At 41.6% G+C, this 17,595-nt stretch overlaps 1 protein-coding gene across 5 annotated transcripts in view; it reads left to right on the plus strand.

Moving 5' to 3' along the window:
* SHROOM2 (shroom family member 2) overlaps window positions 1-17,595 on the plus strand; it is a 118,320-nt gene that overhangs the window by 59,668 nt on the left and 41,057 nt on the right. The window contains exons 1-3 of one of the 5 annotated variants that reach the window (XM_032100617.1): window positions 3,215-3,379; window positions 10,437-10,541; window positions 12,373-12,504. In XM_032100617.1, the coding sequence (XP_031956508.1) occupies window positions 10,441-10,541; window positions 12,373-12,504 (233 nt within the window). In that variant the 5' untranslated portion in view covers window positions 3,215-3,379; window positions 10,437-10,440. Of the gene's footprint in view, window positions 1-3,214; window positions 3,380-10,436; window positions 10,542-12,372; window positions 12,505-17,595 lie in introns of those variants that run through there. The other 4 variants (XM_032100612.1, XM_032100613.1, XM_032100616.1 and 1 more) reach the window with 4 other exon arrangements.

Genomic DNA, 17,595 nt, shown 5'->3' on the forward strand with positions numbered 1-17,595 from the left:
GTCTGTGTTGGATATGCGTTCCTAAATTAAATGTGGTAATATATATTTTAATAATGCAGGAAGGTCAGTCTAGGCAAAAGCATCCCAAGTGTGCTTCCCAGAAGATTTCAAAGGGACAGGTGTATTGAGCATTCAGGTTTTCAACCACTTTTTTTGGTGTATTTTTGGTGAAAAGCCCTATGCCTGTGGAGAGATGGAGGGGGAGGCTTGGAGGGGAATGAAGTCTGCCTTGGCAGCCAGAGTCAGGTGGAGAGACAGGGATGGGCACCTTTATTAACGAACTTGATTGCAGATGCTGCTTTTCCTGTGGCACTGCTCTTGGTGATGAGCAAGTTACTTCCCATAACTTTGGCTATTAAAATAAATGAAAAAAAATATTTGGGAAACTTGTCAAGTGAAACTGATGTGTGTTCCTGGTGAAAGCTTGAAAGCTTTTCACCCTGAATCTGTATTTTCTCATTCTGGGGATGGGAAAGGAGAAGGTGAGGGGGTAACTCTTCACCTATTCTGGTTTTTAATACAAAGTTTTTAGCCGATGTTTTAATTTTCATTAAGGAGGTAAAGCTCTCTGGAAGCTCAGATTGTGATGTGCAGGGGTTTCCTTTGAGCTAGGGTCATACGGTTTCCTCTTTCAAGAGCAGTTACTAATGAACAGTTGTTTGGTACTACATAGACCCGATACTATTGGGATTGCATCCAGTGTCATAGCTTTATAAGCATGTCTGCATTAATACCAAGTGTGTGATGTTGGATGTAGGCTCCTTTTCCTTCTCTACTGTAACCCAACAGCAACTGGAGTAATGATTCCAGGTTGTTTACTTAGTTGGACTCTCTTAGAGCGGCAGGTTTACACTTGAGATAAGGCCTTGAATGAGAAGGGTCTTGGCCCTTGACTGAAAAGTCTCTGTTCTTCTGTAGGCTGAACTCTTGTGCATGGCATTTGTCTGGTCACCCACCTTCATTCATCTTTGGATTCTACATGTCACATAAGCACTTTAGTAATGCTAATTCTTTCAGGAATATTTTTTAAATTTCCACTAGTCTTCTGGGAAGGCTTTCATAGCAATTATTTGACTGTTTATAGCTGTTTTCCAGCAAATGTACTGCCATGCCCAGAAGTCTTTGTAGTGAAGGTAAGATGAGCTTGTTTGCTGTTTTGGCTGCAGTCTAGCAGGACATCAGCAGTATCTGATTGCAGATTAAGACTGAAAAGAGGCTTTTTAAAGCAAATTAAAAATCGTATTAGTCAACTGATTTTTTTTTTAGGCTCAGGTTTTCCTTTTCTTTAAAATTAAGGAAATACTTAGTTTTCCTTGTCTCTTACCACTGTATCAGTGTAATTCTCCTCGTTTTTTAGACAGCAGATTCTATAGTATCTACTTGATGCAATTTATTTTCTGTTAGAGTGAGGATGGACTTGCTGCTGCAAATTCAGGAAAAAAGTTCTTTTTTTCCCACTTGAATTTCACTTCTGTGTTTTGCCAGATAAGTCACCAAGAATAATATTTGTCAGGTTGACTTTGCATCCTCATTCACACAGCAATAACTCCATGGTTTTTAGACTCTTGCTGAAACATTTTTAGAAAAGCGAGCCATTACATCAAAGTCTGCCTTTCTCTGGACTGCGTATGCACATGCACACACGTGCATGGGTGTTAATATTGATAAGCAAGGCATCATGCTAGGTTTAGCTTACCTTTATTGAAGGCTACTTAGAAAAAACCCTCATTACATTAGCTTTAACATCTGTGAGTAATCTATACTCTCACCTTTATATGAAGTGCAGTTGTTTTTTAATAGAATATATCAGTCTAGCTGAGAAAGTTTTAGCCAGACACCATCTAACTTTCCAGCAGGTTCACACAGTTGAGCTATTGGACATCTTTGTAATTTGTAATTCTGTCATATGCTGTCTTAACTGGATTTCTTATTAAAATCCAAATATGTATACTTGCATAAAATAAGACCTCTTCTTACTCTTTAGCCAACTGCCTTCCTGAAGTTTGAGGATTTCTGTAAATCCATGGAACTTCCAGCTTTTCCTTTACAACTATAAGTGCATCCTGCTTTGACCTGTGAAAAGCTGTTCATTTTACACATGCAGGATGGTGGTCACTTGGTTGGTAAGGATGCTGTGGTGCAGTCTGCTCTGTTATAGAACAGAACCAACAAAAATGTATAGTTGTTGTTTAGTGTGATGGGTCAGTGAACCTAAGGCAAACATGATCGTGGCACATAGGCCAGTGTGTAAGAAGAAAGTTTGTCTTCGTTCTGCTGTGCTGATCCTTAAGGGTACAGCATAATTAATCTTCTTCATTTTCCCCAAAGAAACTCTGCGTAGCATGTTACTGTATCCTTTATATCCTCAGGTATGATGATGGTCAGCAACCATGGCAAGCTTACATGTGCAAATCTGACTAGCAGAAGGGGATTAATTTTGTGGCTATGGAATAAAGCTTATTTTTTCAGAAGACTTTTAAACTAAATTGTCCTTTGGAAGAACTCCCCAGAATGTGTAACATCAGTCTCCCTAGGGAATGGAAGGATGTACCTGCCACTCTTTTCTGGAGGTGATGATTTCCAATGCTTGCATACTGAGGTAGTTTATTTCTTGGGATATAACAGGCTCCCTCTCTTTCAGGGGAAGTGCTGCTCCCTGAGAAGACTGTCTGGTGGTTTTTCATGTGTAGGAAAAACATCTGTAACTCTCCACTACCATTGATGGTCCATCAGAGCTCTTAAGAGATTTTCTTTTAGCTTTGTCATCTCATAGGTGACATGAACTTCTTTACAGTGCAGTGCCCCAGACCCCTCTATTCTCTCAGCCGTGTATTTGCTTAGAAGACTGGAAAAGGCTAGAACAGATAAAACAAATAAACAAAAACAGTTTCAGCAGCATAACGTCAGTGCATTTTCCATGCGCCATGTCAAGCACCACTTCAAACAAACATTAAAGCTCCCCTTCCTTCCTCCTCTGTCAGGGACAGTCCTCTGGTTTCATTTTTTGGGCTTTGCTCAGCTTTTCCCTGCCGAGCTCCGCAGCAGCATTCAGCGGCAGAGTCGCAGGTCTGACTAATCTAAGGCGCTCCGGCCTCTTAGCGGGGAGCGCTAACAAGGCTCCTTTCGGAGTCTAATTATATCCCTAAGCTGGCGGCCTCAGATTAGCACAGGACAGCCGGTGGCAGAGGGCTGAGGAGTCCGATGCTCTGCTCCGCCAGCATTGCCCGCGTCTGCCGGGGACAGAACCCAGGAGGATGCCACCAACACCGCCCGGTGCCACCTCGGCCCCATCGCTTCGCCCTTGGACCGCTCCCGCTCCATGACAGGAGGCTGGTCTCCCAGCTGGGAGCTCTGCCTGGTCCCAGAGGGAGGAGCATAGGTAGGTACCTAAGGCTGTGCTAGGGTGGGGAGGCTCCTGCTGGGCTGGCCAGGAGGTAGGACACTCATGAGCTCTGGCAGCTCCTCACCCCATCATTTCATTGTTGGGATAAGCCAGTGCTCAGGGTGCCTTTCTCTTGGCTTTTTTGTGTGTTTTGTAACTTGTTGGATGAGGGGGATAAAAAAGCTATGCATTGTTGTCTCAAATGCATCTGATTAAAATTTCATTATAGGATTGTTGAAGTGGAGTCAGCAGGCGTGGAAGAGGGGAGGTGACTTTGAAAAGAGTATTTCGTTGTTTGCTTTCAAATTTGCCTCCCATTTCTCAGGCAGACCTGAGAAATTTGCCTTGCTGAGCCAAAACCATTCATCTCCCAGCCGGGCCATGCACTGGGGTGGTTTGCAGTCGCTACTTTCTAAGAGGTCTGCAACCATTTATCTTGGGCTGGTCTCTTCATCCTAGTATGGGATGGAGACAAATGGAGTGGCAGAGTCAAACTCAAAGTGTCAAGGCCTAAGAGTTTTTAAGTCTTGAGCTTTTAGTGGTGTGAAAAGAAAATTCAGTGGAAAAAGTTTCCTAGGCTGTGAGCTGTTTGTTAACATGCTTACACAAGGGTGGAAGGGGATTTCTATGGAACAGTGCAAGAGGAAATGAGTATGTTGATGAATGTGAGACCAAAATTGTTTGTTCTTCACGATAAATCTAAAGAAAGGGTTGTAGGATTTCTCCTTGGGAAGGAGAGGAATATGAAGTACTGAGCAAAGGTGAGGGGGGAAAAAAAAACCCTAATCTTTTAAATACACTTGTCTTACACAGTTTGGGGAAGGGGGAGGGAGTGTTAAATGATTAATTTAGGTTTGGGGGGTTTTTTTTGTCATTGCCAGGCAGTTACTGCTTCCTGCTTTTCAAGAACATATGCTGTGAAGGTGGGGTGCTGGAGCAGCGTGGGCTCAGGATGTGTTTCTGTCTCTGTCGTCTTAGTGGTGACCAGACAGGCCAGCCAGCTCCATTAGAGAAATCCTTAATCTAGTGAGGCTAATGGACCTTCTCACACTACGGGGCTCTCAGGTAGGATCTGCCCACTGTATTTGTGGGAAGGATCCCAGAAGAGTTAGGATCAACATCTGCAGGTTACTGTTGGTTTATAATAATGCATAATAATACATAACAGAGCACTGGCACATAAAACCCATCACACATTTCTGCTGACTTCACTGAACTTTGAGTAAAGCTATAAAATATTAAACTTCAATTAGTCACTTGGAGCTCATATGTGGTATTCAGTGTGTCTCAGTGATTTTTTTCTATATGAAGGTACCTTTTTTATTCCTTGAGGTTGTTTAGACTTCCCTCTGTGGAGCTCTGTACCACCCTAGAAGGAGTGTTGAAACCCAATTTTGTTTCCCACTGAAGAAGACTAAATGTAGCACATAAAAAGCAAACAGCTGAGTACTCACTGTTAGAGCCGTATTCACTGCTCCAAGTTTAATAATAGTGATGTAGTCATAGTATCTGTGTGATCTGTTGTGAGATTGTCTGTAGATAGCTACCTTGGTTTATGCAGGAAGAATGCATGGATGAATTCAGTTATTAAACTACTTGATCATTTCAGAGGGATGCTGATAGATCCTGCAGCTTTTTTAACAAACAAACTTTGGCAGCAGGAGTAACTATATATGAGTGTTAACTAGAGCATTTTTTCCTATGTTTTGTCATTCATTGTAACTGATCTGGGCTTGAAAAATTTGGATAGTTTCTGATTTGATTTCTACATATTCAAGCACATTTTTCAACCTGTGGGCATTTATTATTTTATTCTTGCCAGATTTACTCTCTTGTAAAACTTGCTCTTGCTGATAATTAGGGTGACTAAAGATTGAGATATGGAAGGGGTGGTGTGAGCTGGGCTGGAAGAAAAATGATCTATTGAAGATTTTTGTTACTGCTGTGAAGTTTTACCCTGTTTTCAATTTTGCTTGGAGAATAGCTTTTATTTTGCTGTGAAGTGACTGAACCCAGCTTTCAAGTCTACTGATGTTAAATTGGATGCATATCTTGGCACATTCAGTTTCTGTAAAATAAGCCTAAAAACCTAATTCCCCAAGCAAAATCAGCGCTGCTCCAGGAATCCCAGAAGTTAGGGTTTTCTGGTCATTTTTAAACTTCTAGCTCTAAGTGATTGTAAGTGTTTTAGGGCTGCCATGTATCTGCTCAGAATAAGGGTTTGTACTTTTTCCCAGTGTGCCCAAATCACGGGAAACAGCTCTGTTTCTTGCAGAATGAAATGTCAGAAGATAAAGCAAGACATAGAATCAGCCTCAGCAGAGGATCCAGCTTCTTGCACTTGCCTCACTACAGCCCCCATCTTCCCCCTAGGGATGGAGGGTGGCGGCTGGCATTTCTCAGGGTCAGGCTCCCACCCACAGGTGGGAGATGGAGCTCTCAGAGACAGCATTATACCTGCCCATGCAGATTCTTTCTGCTTCCATTAAGAGTCTCTACAAAATATGTTGGAAATATTTGGCCTGAATTAGTACAGGCATAGGAGGAGAGTAGCTCGTGCTTCAAGAAGTTGCAGGAAAATATCTGTCCTTTGCCAATGGAGAAATGGTAGATGGATGTGTGTTTCAGACTGTCCTGCTGCTTGTTATAATGCTGTTTTGGCTGCAGTCATCAGGTGGAGATAAAGAACGGGAACTAACAATTAACTTCACCTGAAACTTGAGCTGCCCCGGGAGGTAAGGAGGGAGAGGTTACCTTGGGTGATTGTGCAACTGTAACCACCTTATGCCTTGGGCTTCCAACACGTTAAGGCAGTTGATATTTCCTGGCCAAATTAGGAGCTCTGTAATGTGCCGAAACTCTAATGTCTGTCTTAATCTGAAAATAGTTTTTATGACAGTAAAAATGCTTTTTACAAACCATGCCATGTATCACAAAGTGATTTACAGTTGCATGGCTTCCAATTCCGTGGAAGAAGTATAAAGTTTTACATGCACTTGTATGTGTAATCCAGAAGGGGCTCCTCAGAACAGGCAGTTTTCTTTTTATCTCTTTTCTTTTTTTTTTTCTTCTTTTTTTTCCTTCTTTTTTTTCCCTTTCTTTTTTTTTTTTTTTTTGCAGAGCAGTTTTTTCTTTCAAATCTCTATAGTCCTTCTGAGACTAAGATGCCTCAAGGAAAAATTTCTACATGAAAAGCTTATTCAGTTCTTTATCAATGTGGAAAGTACTGTAATTTTTTACAGTATTACACTCATCTTTTGTCTCAGTTATGTCTAAGCTGGAGTAAATGAGTCCTGGATGCTGTGTGATGTGACCAGTATTTATTTGGAAGATTACTTGAGAATTCCAAGTGTTGTGAGAAGCAATACTTGAGTACTTAACAAGTGTAAGCTCTTAAATAGATGAGCAAGAAACCTTTATGTGGGCCCATCAAGTTCTAATCATGAGCTCCCACAGCTGGGTGAGTTCTTCAAATCTGCAGTGACAAGTACATATAACAGCTTCTGGAATGAAAAACAGTTACATTGTCAATTCCTTTTTATTTGAGGCCGCTGTGGGTAACTGCAGCCTCATGGTGGTTTTTTTTCCTGCCGAGGATTCAGAAGACTAACAAAATCCAAAAAAATGTTTTTAATACATTGAATAAATGATTTAGCAGTTTCTTTACAGTAGCTTTTTGTGCACCCAGTTAATTACATTATATGTTGTTCTTCTAGTGTATTTTAATTTATTGAACACAAGGTCGGTGAACTGCAAAAAAACCCATGGATTGGGAAGACTTTTGTTCCCCCAGACTATACAGATTTACTAAAAAAATTTGTAAATGAAGTATTGATATGTCTAGCCTACTGTTACTATAAAGGAGGGGAGGTGAGAAAGCTGAGAACTATGAAGCTGTTTGGGTTTTATAAGCAGACAAACAAGGGCACCTGCGCTGTCACTACAAATTCTTGACATTTTCTCTACATGGAGTAAACCAAACAATGTGTGAGTGGTTTTCTGAGGACATTCCAAGAACGGAACCCCTCCTAGCAGATTTGCATGGCTGGCATGGGGCAACAGTGTTTGTAACTGGTCGTCTGTTTCTGTAGGACAAACAAGTGGAGCATGGTTTGGTTTATTTGGCTTTGAAACAGTCTAAGGGCACCTTGTGAGTCGTACCTTGCAGTATGTGCAGTGCCCGAGAGTGCTGCTTGTTTCAGAATGCCAATGAACTGTGCATTTGACCTTTAAGCTTGTGCAGGTTTCCATTTCATCTCAGGACTGCAGCCTTTCTGCATTTCCTTAGCCTTGCATCCTTGGCATGTCTTGTAGCCAATTACACTGGGATTTGGCCAAATTTCTGGTTATAGACAAGGTTTAAAATGACTGCCAGTAGTTTGGACCTCCTGCTACAACTTTGGAAAAGTGAACTTGAACTATTTTAAAAACAAAGTTTTTAACAATACAAAGGGTTTGCAGACTGCTGAAGAGCTTTCAAGTTGCATTGTGGTGAATGGAGGGAGAAGAGTTTTATTTTGATAGCTGCTGTTTAGTGTCACTACATTGACTGGTTCCCAAATTCTCATGTTTGTACCTTGAAATGTGGTCTGCAGCTTTCTGTAGAAACTAAAGTAACTGAAAAGGGAATATATTTTTTAAAAGAATCTTTAATATAAATGATCACTACAGCAGTTTTCACTCAGAGAATTAGGGCTGACAATGTGCAACAGTAAGTTAAACCAGATGCTTCTGCTTTGACTTTTTTTTCTGTCTTTGTAGATTCAGCTCAGTTCTGACTGGAGCCACTAACTTATCCATCCTTTTACTTTTGAAAAACTGGGATTTCTTGTCTAAACCCAAGTTTCTTTAGGGTGGGACTCCACTTTGGGTACTGCATCCAGCTCTGGCATCCCCAGCACAGGAAGGACATCAACCTGTTGGAGTCCGAAAGAGGCCACCAAGATGATCATAGGGATGGAGCACCTCTCTTATGTGAAAATGCTAAGATTATTAGGCATGTTCAGCCTGGAGAAGAGAAAGCTTTGGGGTGACCTCACTGCAGTGTTCCAGAACCTGAAGGGAGCCTACAAGAAGCTGGAGAGAGACTATTTTCAAGGGCATGTAGTGACAGGACAAGGGGGAATGGCTTCAAATTGAAAGAGGGTAGGTCTAGATTAGATAGCAAAAAATTCTTTCCTCTGAAGGTGGTGAGGCACTGGAACAGATTGCCCAGAGAAGTTGTGAACGGCCCATACCCTGAAAGCATTCAAGCCAGGTTGGATGGCACTCCGAGCAACCTGGTCTAGTGGAAGGTGTCCCTCTCTGCCTTTGTCAGAAGGGTTGGAACAAGATGATCTTTAAGGTCTCTTTAAGGTCTCTTCCAATGCAAACCATTCTGTGATTGATTCCATGATTTATTTCCTGTCAGCGGATACAGATGAACAGTGGGAGACACTGCATTTGTAAGGACTGACCTCTAATGCCCACTTCTGGTTAGATGGGGAGCCCTGGCTGTCAGTAATTACTGCTGATGTGGAGTGCAATCCTGCGGTCCCAGGGCTACAGCCTCCAGGAGAAAAAACACTACCGTGTGACGTTCCGTGGTCATAGGAGAGTGTGCCGCTGTGCCGGCCGGAGGAAGGCTCAGTTAGGGTGAGGAATGATCCCAGCAATAGGAGCTGGCAGTCCGGCAGTGACCGTGGCGGCCGGAGCCGCGGCCTCCCTGCGCACAGCGCACGGCAGCCGGCAGGGGGCGAGGCAGGGAAAAATAAGGACAAGAAAGAAGGGAAGAGAGCCTTTGAAGAGGGATAAACAGCCGGTTTGGCTTCAGAGGAATGGCACATCCAGCCTCTGTCCCGTGCGGCTGCCGCTGCTTGCAGGGAAAGGAGGGCAGCTTCCGGCTTGAGGTGTGAGCCAGCGGCCAGGCCTTCGCTCGTTCAGCAGGGGGCTGGAACGAAACATTAACAGGCAAATTAGATGTTAGGAAGAAATTATTTACCGTGAGGGTGGGGAGGCACTGGAACAGGTTACCCAGAGAAGTTGTGGACACCCCAGCCCTGGGAATGTTCAAAGCCAGCCTGGATGAGGCTGTGAGCAACCTGATCTAGTGGAAGGTGCCCCTGCCCATGGCAGGGGCGTTTCAACTGAGTGATCTTAACTGAGTGATCTTCCAACCCTAAGTATTTTACGGTTCTATGAAATAAATTCTAGCAATTGCTTTTCACCTGGATGCAGGCCCCTGGAACTGCCTGTCACCTTTTAGCCTTGGTCACTCCAAATGCAAAAGCCTGTATGGCAGAGTTACAAAAGAGATGCTATTTGGTAGATAAGAATGAGACAATTTCTGTTGGAGAAGGTGGTGCTGGGGAAATACATGCTTCTGTTGTTGTATCTGCTGGCCTTTTATCTTTTTTCCTTTGTAACCTATCTTCTATGCTTATCAACATTTTCCTTCCAGCAGCTTCTGTAAAAGCACTGGTAGAAAGACACTTTCAGTGAAATGCTTTTAATAATGCTTCCATTAATGCTGGAGGTTTTCTGGGTTGTAGGTTCAGATGATCTCATTCTGTCACTCAGAAGTAATACAGAGGTATTACATTAGAATATAAATGCTCAGCTTCCAGCTTCTTTAGTTGCCTGCAAAATATTCCCGTTTTGAATCTTTTGATCTTTTCTTTCTAGTCCTTCTATCCATTTGCTGAAGTTTTGGAATCAATATTTATGTTGCAGTCCACTTTTTAGAAAAAATTGTTTCTTGAAGTGCAGGACAGATTCTCCCCATGTAATTGTAATTACTATCAGAAAGTATTGTTGACTATGCATGGTGAATTCATTTTTAGTTATGTTGTGAACTTTGCAACAAAAGCAGGTGTCTCCGTGATTCCACCTTCTAGGTATCCCACCAGTATTTTTAGGCTGTTCAGACTATTATGTCAAAAAAAGAGACCCTCTCAAAAATACTGTGTGTCCACAAATACAGAAAATTGACCAGAACTTGTAAATTCTTGTCCACTTGACTTGCCTTATGCCACAACTCAGTTCAGTCTGTTCCTCCCCTTGCTTGGCTGCTCAGGAAGATGAAAGTGGTGGTGGATATTGTAGCACAGAAAATGCCATCTGAAAATGATATTCATGTAGCGAGGAGCTATCTTATGAAGATCTTGAGAAGTTCTATGAGGTACAGTACTGACTTTACATGTGCATCCCTTCTGTTTCTTCCCAGTGATTGGATTCCTCCTACCATTTGTGAAGCCCAAACTGTCCCAGAAGCCCTCTTCCCAACCTTCTTTTCCTTATGCTCCAAATGCTGCTTGTATTGTGCTAATTTCCTAGTCTTGTGTTTCCTTAGTGGTACATCATAGAAGAGTAATTGTCTCATAAAAGATAAACCTTTTTAGCCAAATTGATGCCTAGGAGGTCTGTTGAATTTGCCCTAACAGGTATTTGTGGTTTGCTGAGTTGGTGTCAGTACTGTTTAAAGGTGAGCAGTGGGGGGAAAAAGACATCTGATATTCTGTGCAGCTGAACAGTGGAATGATAATTTTTTCCATACCTGCACACAGACTTGGAGCTAGCAAGGACTCTCTGGAGCCTGTCATTGAATGGCTGAGCAGAATCTTTTGCACTTGTTTGTGTTTGAGTACTGGGGCTCCTCCATTCTCAGAATGTCATGTCCTACCAAGAAGGAACAACTAGAGATGCTCTGCTTAACCGTTTTCTCTTTGGTCATGCTGAGAAGAGTAGGCTTTTGTTTATGGAAACAATTACTTCTTTTTTTAGTGGCAGTAATGATGCTGTAGTGGAATTACAGTTTCCCTTTAGAATTGTTATTCTCCTTTTGTAATCTTGCATGCAGAGTTTGGAAAAGCAATTCATCACTGATTTCTTCACATCTTCCTGAATGTACTGTGAAAAGCTATGTACTGAGAGTCGACCTGTTTTGAAGATACTGGCTTTAGTTTTGGTCTCTAAATGCAGTGGTTGTCCAAGGGCAGGATGAATTACCTTCAAAGAAGGCCCTGCTTCATTCCCAGGTGACTGGTCTGGACAAATGGCCTGTACTTGGCATCTGCTCACTAAAACAGAAGTAGCTGGATTCCACCCAGAAGGCTTAGTTAACCTCAGGGGAAAAAGAATGCACTTATTTCATGAGTGCTGAGAGGTGTAACAATCAGCAAGTCCTTGGAAGACGGTACAAGCTGTAGTTACTAATTCCTGAGCAGAAGGAAGGGGGTAGAGGAGTACGGAGCAATTTTGCAAAACAGTTTTTAAGGTGCAAAGCTCTAACAACAATTTACTGTTGTACTTCTTAGAAGAGATCTCTTCAGTTACATGACCAGGAACATTTGGAGGTGATTTCCAAGTAGATATTTGGGTACTTGCATGATTCACTGATGAGATGTATTCTTTAAAAACCAAACCTAGAAAACACCAAAACAAACAAAACCTCCCTGCATTTCTGGGGTGCCAAACATTTCAAGAGCTGAAGCAGAACTTGCTTGGAGTCAGTCAATATGATTGCTTGTATCACTATTACTAACTTGTGTGGAACAATGTACATGGCTTTAATCGTTCCTGTCATTAACTCTTTTCTTCCTAGCTCCTCTCATATGCACCTACCTACAGCAAAATCTTCCCAAAGCCCTACTGTTGTCAAGTTGTAAAAGAGTCCTAAGTCTCAGTATTAGCTTTTAAGTATTAAAGTTCTGGATACATGTCAGATACTTTAAAATGTATCAGTCTCTGTTCCTTGTAAAAACACCCAGCTCACCCCCCATAAAAAAATATTCCAAAAATATTGGCATTCCACTGCATCTCAAGCATTTTAAAGAAATGGTGATATCTTTTCAAAACTGGCATGCATATAGAAAGTGTTGCTGTCATTTAAAGTCATTGTGCCTCTGTCCTATCTGTGAAATGTTTTACTGCTGCCCTGGTAGATTTTTTGCTGTGTCTCACCTTATTGAACTGTTTGCATTAAACTAGCACCCTCTGCCTCTTGTTTTCAGAAGGAATGACCTAGCCTGCAGGCCGCACTCCTGGCACGCAACCAAATTTACTGAAAGTCAATCCGAGGCAGCCACGTCACACCTGCCCTCGTCTAATGCCTGCGCCTCCTGGCACTCGCGCTATCATGCAAGGTGAGTCTCTGCTTTAGTTACACACGTTCAGCTCTAACAGCAAGGCAATAATAACAGAGGTCATGTTGTTGAGGGGGGTTTTTTTAAAAACCCATGCAGAATCGTGGTATTATACCTCTTTAGAGTTGCCTGTCCTTTCAGTGCATGAAGGGGGAGTTTGGGAAGTTTGACATATGGATGAGTGGATTTCTGAAACAGTTTGTGATATGTGCATGTGATTGAAAGGTAAGAAACTAGCTTTAAAGGCAATCACAAGGTTATGCTTCTTGCTCCGCATTTCCTTTCAATGTCCACTGGTAAAATCCTAAGGCAAACTAATCATCAAAATTAACATTTGTAAAGTGAAATAGGAAGGGGAGAAAAAAAAATTGAAAAATACTGTTTCAGACAATTAAAAAGGCTTTTTCTAAAGAGAGGGTGCAGAATGCTTTACTGTTGTCTTTTAAGGTATTACTGGTTTAGTTAAACTGTCTTTCTGTAATCCTTCTCTACATCTGGGATCTTGCTTGTCTAGAGAGGTAATAAGACCAATGATTTTTCAGTTGCTGTTTAAAGCACCTTAATATTTGTTAGGTCTCATTCAACACTAATGGAGAAAGGCTGACATCCAGGCAGTTTTAGCTGTGAAACTCTAAACCTTTAGGTAATGCCTGTTTGTGTCTGGTTACAGGTTCTTGTTTGTTCCTGCTCCTAGGTGACATTCTTTATCATTTTCATAAAAGGTTTTCTTGGCTCCTGGGGTTTTTTTTGGGGGATGGGGGAGGAAAGGGGTGTTATTTTTTTTGTCTTTTGTTACTTTTTCCTTCTCATTTCCATTGGGCCATAGTTACACTGAGCATTAAAGAACATGAGTCTGGTGTGCAGTTCTGGTTTGGGAAGTAGACTTTTGTTTTCTATACTTAGTGCTGTACATTCTCCATCATTACTACTTGAGGTTAATGTTTTTTGGTAGTCAAAACAAAAGCACATTAATACTTCAGTATTTTATTTTTCATCTAATTTTTGCAGTTGTTTTTACATTGTTTTATTTGGGAACTCTTTACTGTTTTTAAACTAAATTGCTATCTGTCTTTGAATAAAGTTGACATTAGGCAGAAAGGGTTTTTTTAAAATGTTTTTTGTAATACTTTATTAGTAGAAGTTTTAGAAACTCTTGGTTACAATTTCTGCTGGTCTATTCTGATTTAAAGTTTGTATTTAAATATCATGCAGATGAGTTGATTTAGATTTATAGATTTTAAGACAGTAAAAGTCCTTGTATATAGAAACAAAATTTGGAAGTTTCTAAAAACTTCCAAAGAGTTCCTCATTGCAATGCTATAGCTAAAGAGTATTTCTACTATTAATGAGTATTCTACACTAAGCTGTAAATCATTATATGCTTCCTGCTCTTCCTGGTGGTTGTCCTTGTACCTTGTGAAAGTAAAATACTACAAGATGTGTCCCAAGGTGTGTTTTGATATGACCTGGGTGTGTCCCAGTACTTAGAAAAGAAAAAAAAAATGGTTCAATGCCAGTTTGAAATGAGGTTTGGTCAGGAAATTGTGGGTGTAAAGGAAGAGGGGAATGGGAATAGAGCAATCCCCTCCCCCCACGGATCAGAAATAGCCACAACTGCTGACAGACACTAATACTAATAAAAACTACAGATTCTTTCTCAGATGCCACTGAAAGATTTAGTGATCTTAGCACATTGTACTGCTACAGTTCCCAGGTCACTGCAGTCCTGAACCCCTTGGCTGCCTGTGCTGCCCACTTGAAAGGTGATGTATTTGGGAGATTTGTCAGCCCTAGTGTGTTGTCCAAGACATTCAGCATTCCCGTAGTGGCAGCCCAAGGATTTCAGTATTTTGGGGATCTCAGCTGCAGAGTGGGGTTCTTTGGGCTTGCTGATCTGCAGAAAGAGATGAGCAGCCTCAGAGATTCCCGACTTGACAAGTACATTTCACAAAAAGCTCAGCTGACAGGAAAGCACAGCAATCAGTACCTGAAAGCAGCAGTATGCAAGGAGATAATGGAAATAGCCCGAGGAGAGGATATTTCTAGCCCAAGCATCCCATCCCTGGGCTATTTCTGGAATTCCGTGTCCTTCCCTGGGCTAAGCATCTGAGATTGGTATTCAAAGCCTAAAATCTCTTCTGAATGTGCCTGCCTGCATTCTCTCTGTGAGTGTGAAAATCGACTAAATCATTTGTAAAAATGGAGAGTTCATGGGGGGAGGGGGAAGATGGCACTTTTTTGTGTTGGTGGAATGGGGCACAGCTGGCCAAAACCTCGTGAAGACTGTCCATACTACCAACTGCTAGGTTAAGGTATGGGCAGTTTCATTTGCTTTAGGTTGGTTGGTTTTGGTGGGGCTTTCTTTTTGCCAGCCTGATGAATTCAAACCTTTGAGAAGGTGGATGAAGCTAGAGGAAGACAGACCAGAAGAGGCTGTACCTGAGAGAGGGTGGTCCTGGAACCCAGCCCTCCACATCCAGCACTATACGTATGGGTTTTTTATCATGTGACTTTAATGCAAAAACTGTAAGGTATCTTGGGAGCACTAGGTTAGGTCTAGATGCTTCTCATCAAGGCTAGAGAGCTAGAATTTGTAAAGCTTTTGATGCCTTCATTTCTCTCTGTGAGTCTTCTGTGAAAAAGACAGAAGTCTCACCTTAACAATGTGGTGCAGACTTTTTCCTAGCTCATCCTAAACTAAGGCTGGGTGCACTTTTCTGGGAGGTGTGTAAGTGAACTGTCTTAAGTTGCTGAAAGTTTAAACCGTGCATTTTCTTGCAGTAGGATATACTGTAACAGATGAGCCTTTGGGTTTTTTTCTGTGCCCCTGGTTGTGCAGATGAACCCAACAACCTGTTCTACTTCATTCTGGTCTTACAGGTGTGGCTGTGGGACAAGTGTACTTTGAGAAGGTTACCTAAACTGAGGTTTTGGGGCAGTTAGGGTCAGGTGCATCTGATTTGTAATCCCATGCAGTTGTTGAGATGACATCATTTCTGTAAGGGCCCAGGAGCAGAAGCTCATGCCCCAGGGTTGGGAGGGGTGCTTACTGGCCAATGTGGCCAAGGGATGGTGTTTGTAGATTGTTCCTAGACTTCACCTGCCAAACTTTGACCAGCAGTGTAGGCGCTTTTATGAATCTGCTCTGAAAAAGCCATTGAGAGAAGGGTATCCTGGAATGCCTGCCAGGCTCAGGCAGAGAACTGGCTTTTGGACTCTCTTCCATGTCAGGGTTCACAAGAGGATTGCCCTGCAGTGTAGGACCACAGGAGGCCATGCTTTGCAGTAACATGCCATTAGAAGCTTTCCTGTCCTTCCTTTAAAGTGTTTACTCCTTCTGTTGGGTTTCCCTTTGGCATTTTCTAGCAGGGCTTTGACCTCTTATGCTGATGATCTCTGTTCCACATTTGATACCAGCAGATTTACATGAGACCTGTAAATTGAGGCTTTCCTGCACAAGTGGCATCTTTTTTTTTAATTAATGCCAAGTATCTGGTTGGATTTTATTATCTTAAAGGTCTTTTCCAACCTTAATGGTTCTATGATCTCCTTAGAGCTGAAGGGGGTGGGAATATCAACAATTCTTAGTAGTATCTAGGTTATATTATTCTTTGACAGAAGAAATCCTAGTAATGATCGAGATACTTTTTACATGAAACACAATACCAGCCTAAGATGACAATTAAGACCTTTTTAAGGATTCAGCAAGATGTTTTAAATACTGAAAATGAATGAATGAAAGAACATAAAACCTCACAAGATGAGGCCATTGCTAGTGCATCTTGTTAATAAAATGCTTTTAAAAAGTAAGCATAAAGCATATCTTCTCTTATTTCATATAAATTGCTTTTGACCATGTTGTATAAGAAAAGAAGTTTAAAAGGCTGTAGTAGTAGAGGGGGGAAAAAGCAATTCTGTTAGTACTGAATTCCAAAGAACTGCTGAATTGACCTTTGCAATATTTTTGACATAAGAAAAGATCTATATCAGTCTTTGTATTTTTTATGTGGACTAATCTAATTTCATTGCTAGCTTTCACGGGTCTCTTAACAGCACAGGATTTGATAGATGCTTCTTATAATTATAGCTACAGGGAAGTGGAATAATTCTGGGATTTCTACCAAGGGGCTTTGCATGCAAGGGCAAGAATTTGAATTTGGCATATAAAAACAGGAGGAGCTGCCAGTGAAGTTCAAACAGGGAGATGTGATGAGAGTAACTGGAAAGGCTGTCATCTCAGCATCAGTGTTTTGGACTGACAGGAGGTGGATGCTGTGAGAAAGAAAAGAAAGAAAATGAAACAAAACTCATGGGGTAGGAAAGCAACAGAAGCAGCAAGATTTTGAGAGAGTGTTCTTGGCAAAAGACCTGAAGAAAGTACCAGTGTCAAAGATCTTTTTATAGAGGAAAGAGGGGTAGGGAAAAACTGGTGGCAGTAAGGATTCTGGAAGGCAGGTCAGAAGTTTGTTTGGCCATGCAGAGCTTGTGTGTGTTTGGCATCTCCTCTTGAACTTTTCCTGCCAATGTTGTGGAACTGGGTGGAATTGAATGTTGTTGTAAGAGTGTCAACCTGAGAGTCGTTTGAAACCAGACTGATAAGGTGCATGTGCAGGTGGTATTTGAGACAACTGTATTTAGTGCATCTCTGCGTAAAAGTTAAAACATCAAATGAATAGGCAGATGTGGCTATAACTTTATGGGAGTAACTTAATGACAAGGGAATAACATCATGGGCTGAAGAAGTTTAGAGTCTCATTTCAGAGATGAAGAGAGGAAGTACATGAGTTTAATAGCTGGAAGAATCGGGGTACCTGGAAAATAAGCTGAAAAATAAGTTGGTGTTTGTCCTGGGAAAGAGGGAGCTAATGGAGCTCAAACTAAATTTTTCTAAAAGCAAAGTCAGCAAAATCAACAATTTGCAGAGGGAAGAGGAAGCCTTCAAGGAGATAAATGCATATTACTTACTGGCAAACTTGCATAGGGAAGCTGAGTTAGTTACTAAGGTTTCAAGCTTTGAATCAGTGGCAGAGTATAAAGTTGGAGCCCTGACTTTGTGTTCAAACTTTCAATTTTGTTAGATTGTCTTTAACT

The sequence above is a fragment of the Corvus moneduloides genome, chromosome 2 (assembly GCF_009650955.1).
Source record: "Corvus moneduloides isolate bCorMon1 chromosome 2, bCorMon1.pri, whole genome shotgun sequence".
NCBI classification, from domain to species: Eukaryota; Metazoa; Chordata; class Aves; order Passeriformes; family Corvidae; genus Corvus; species Corvus moneduloides.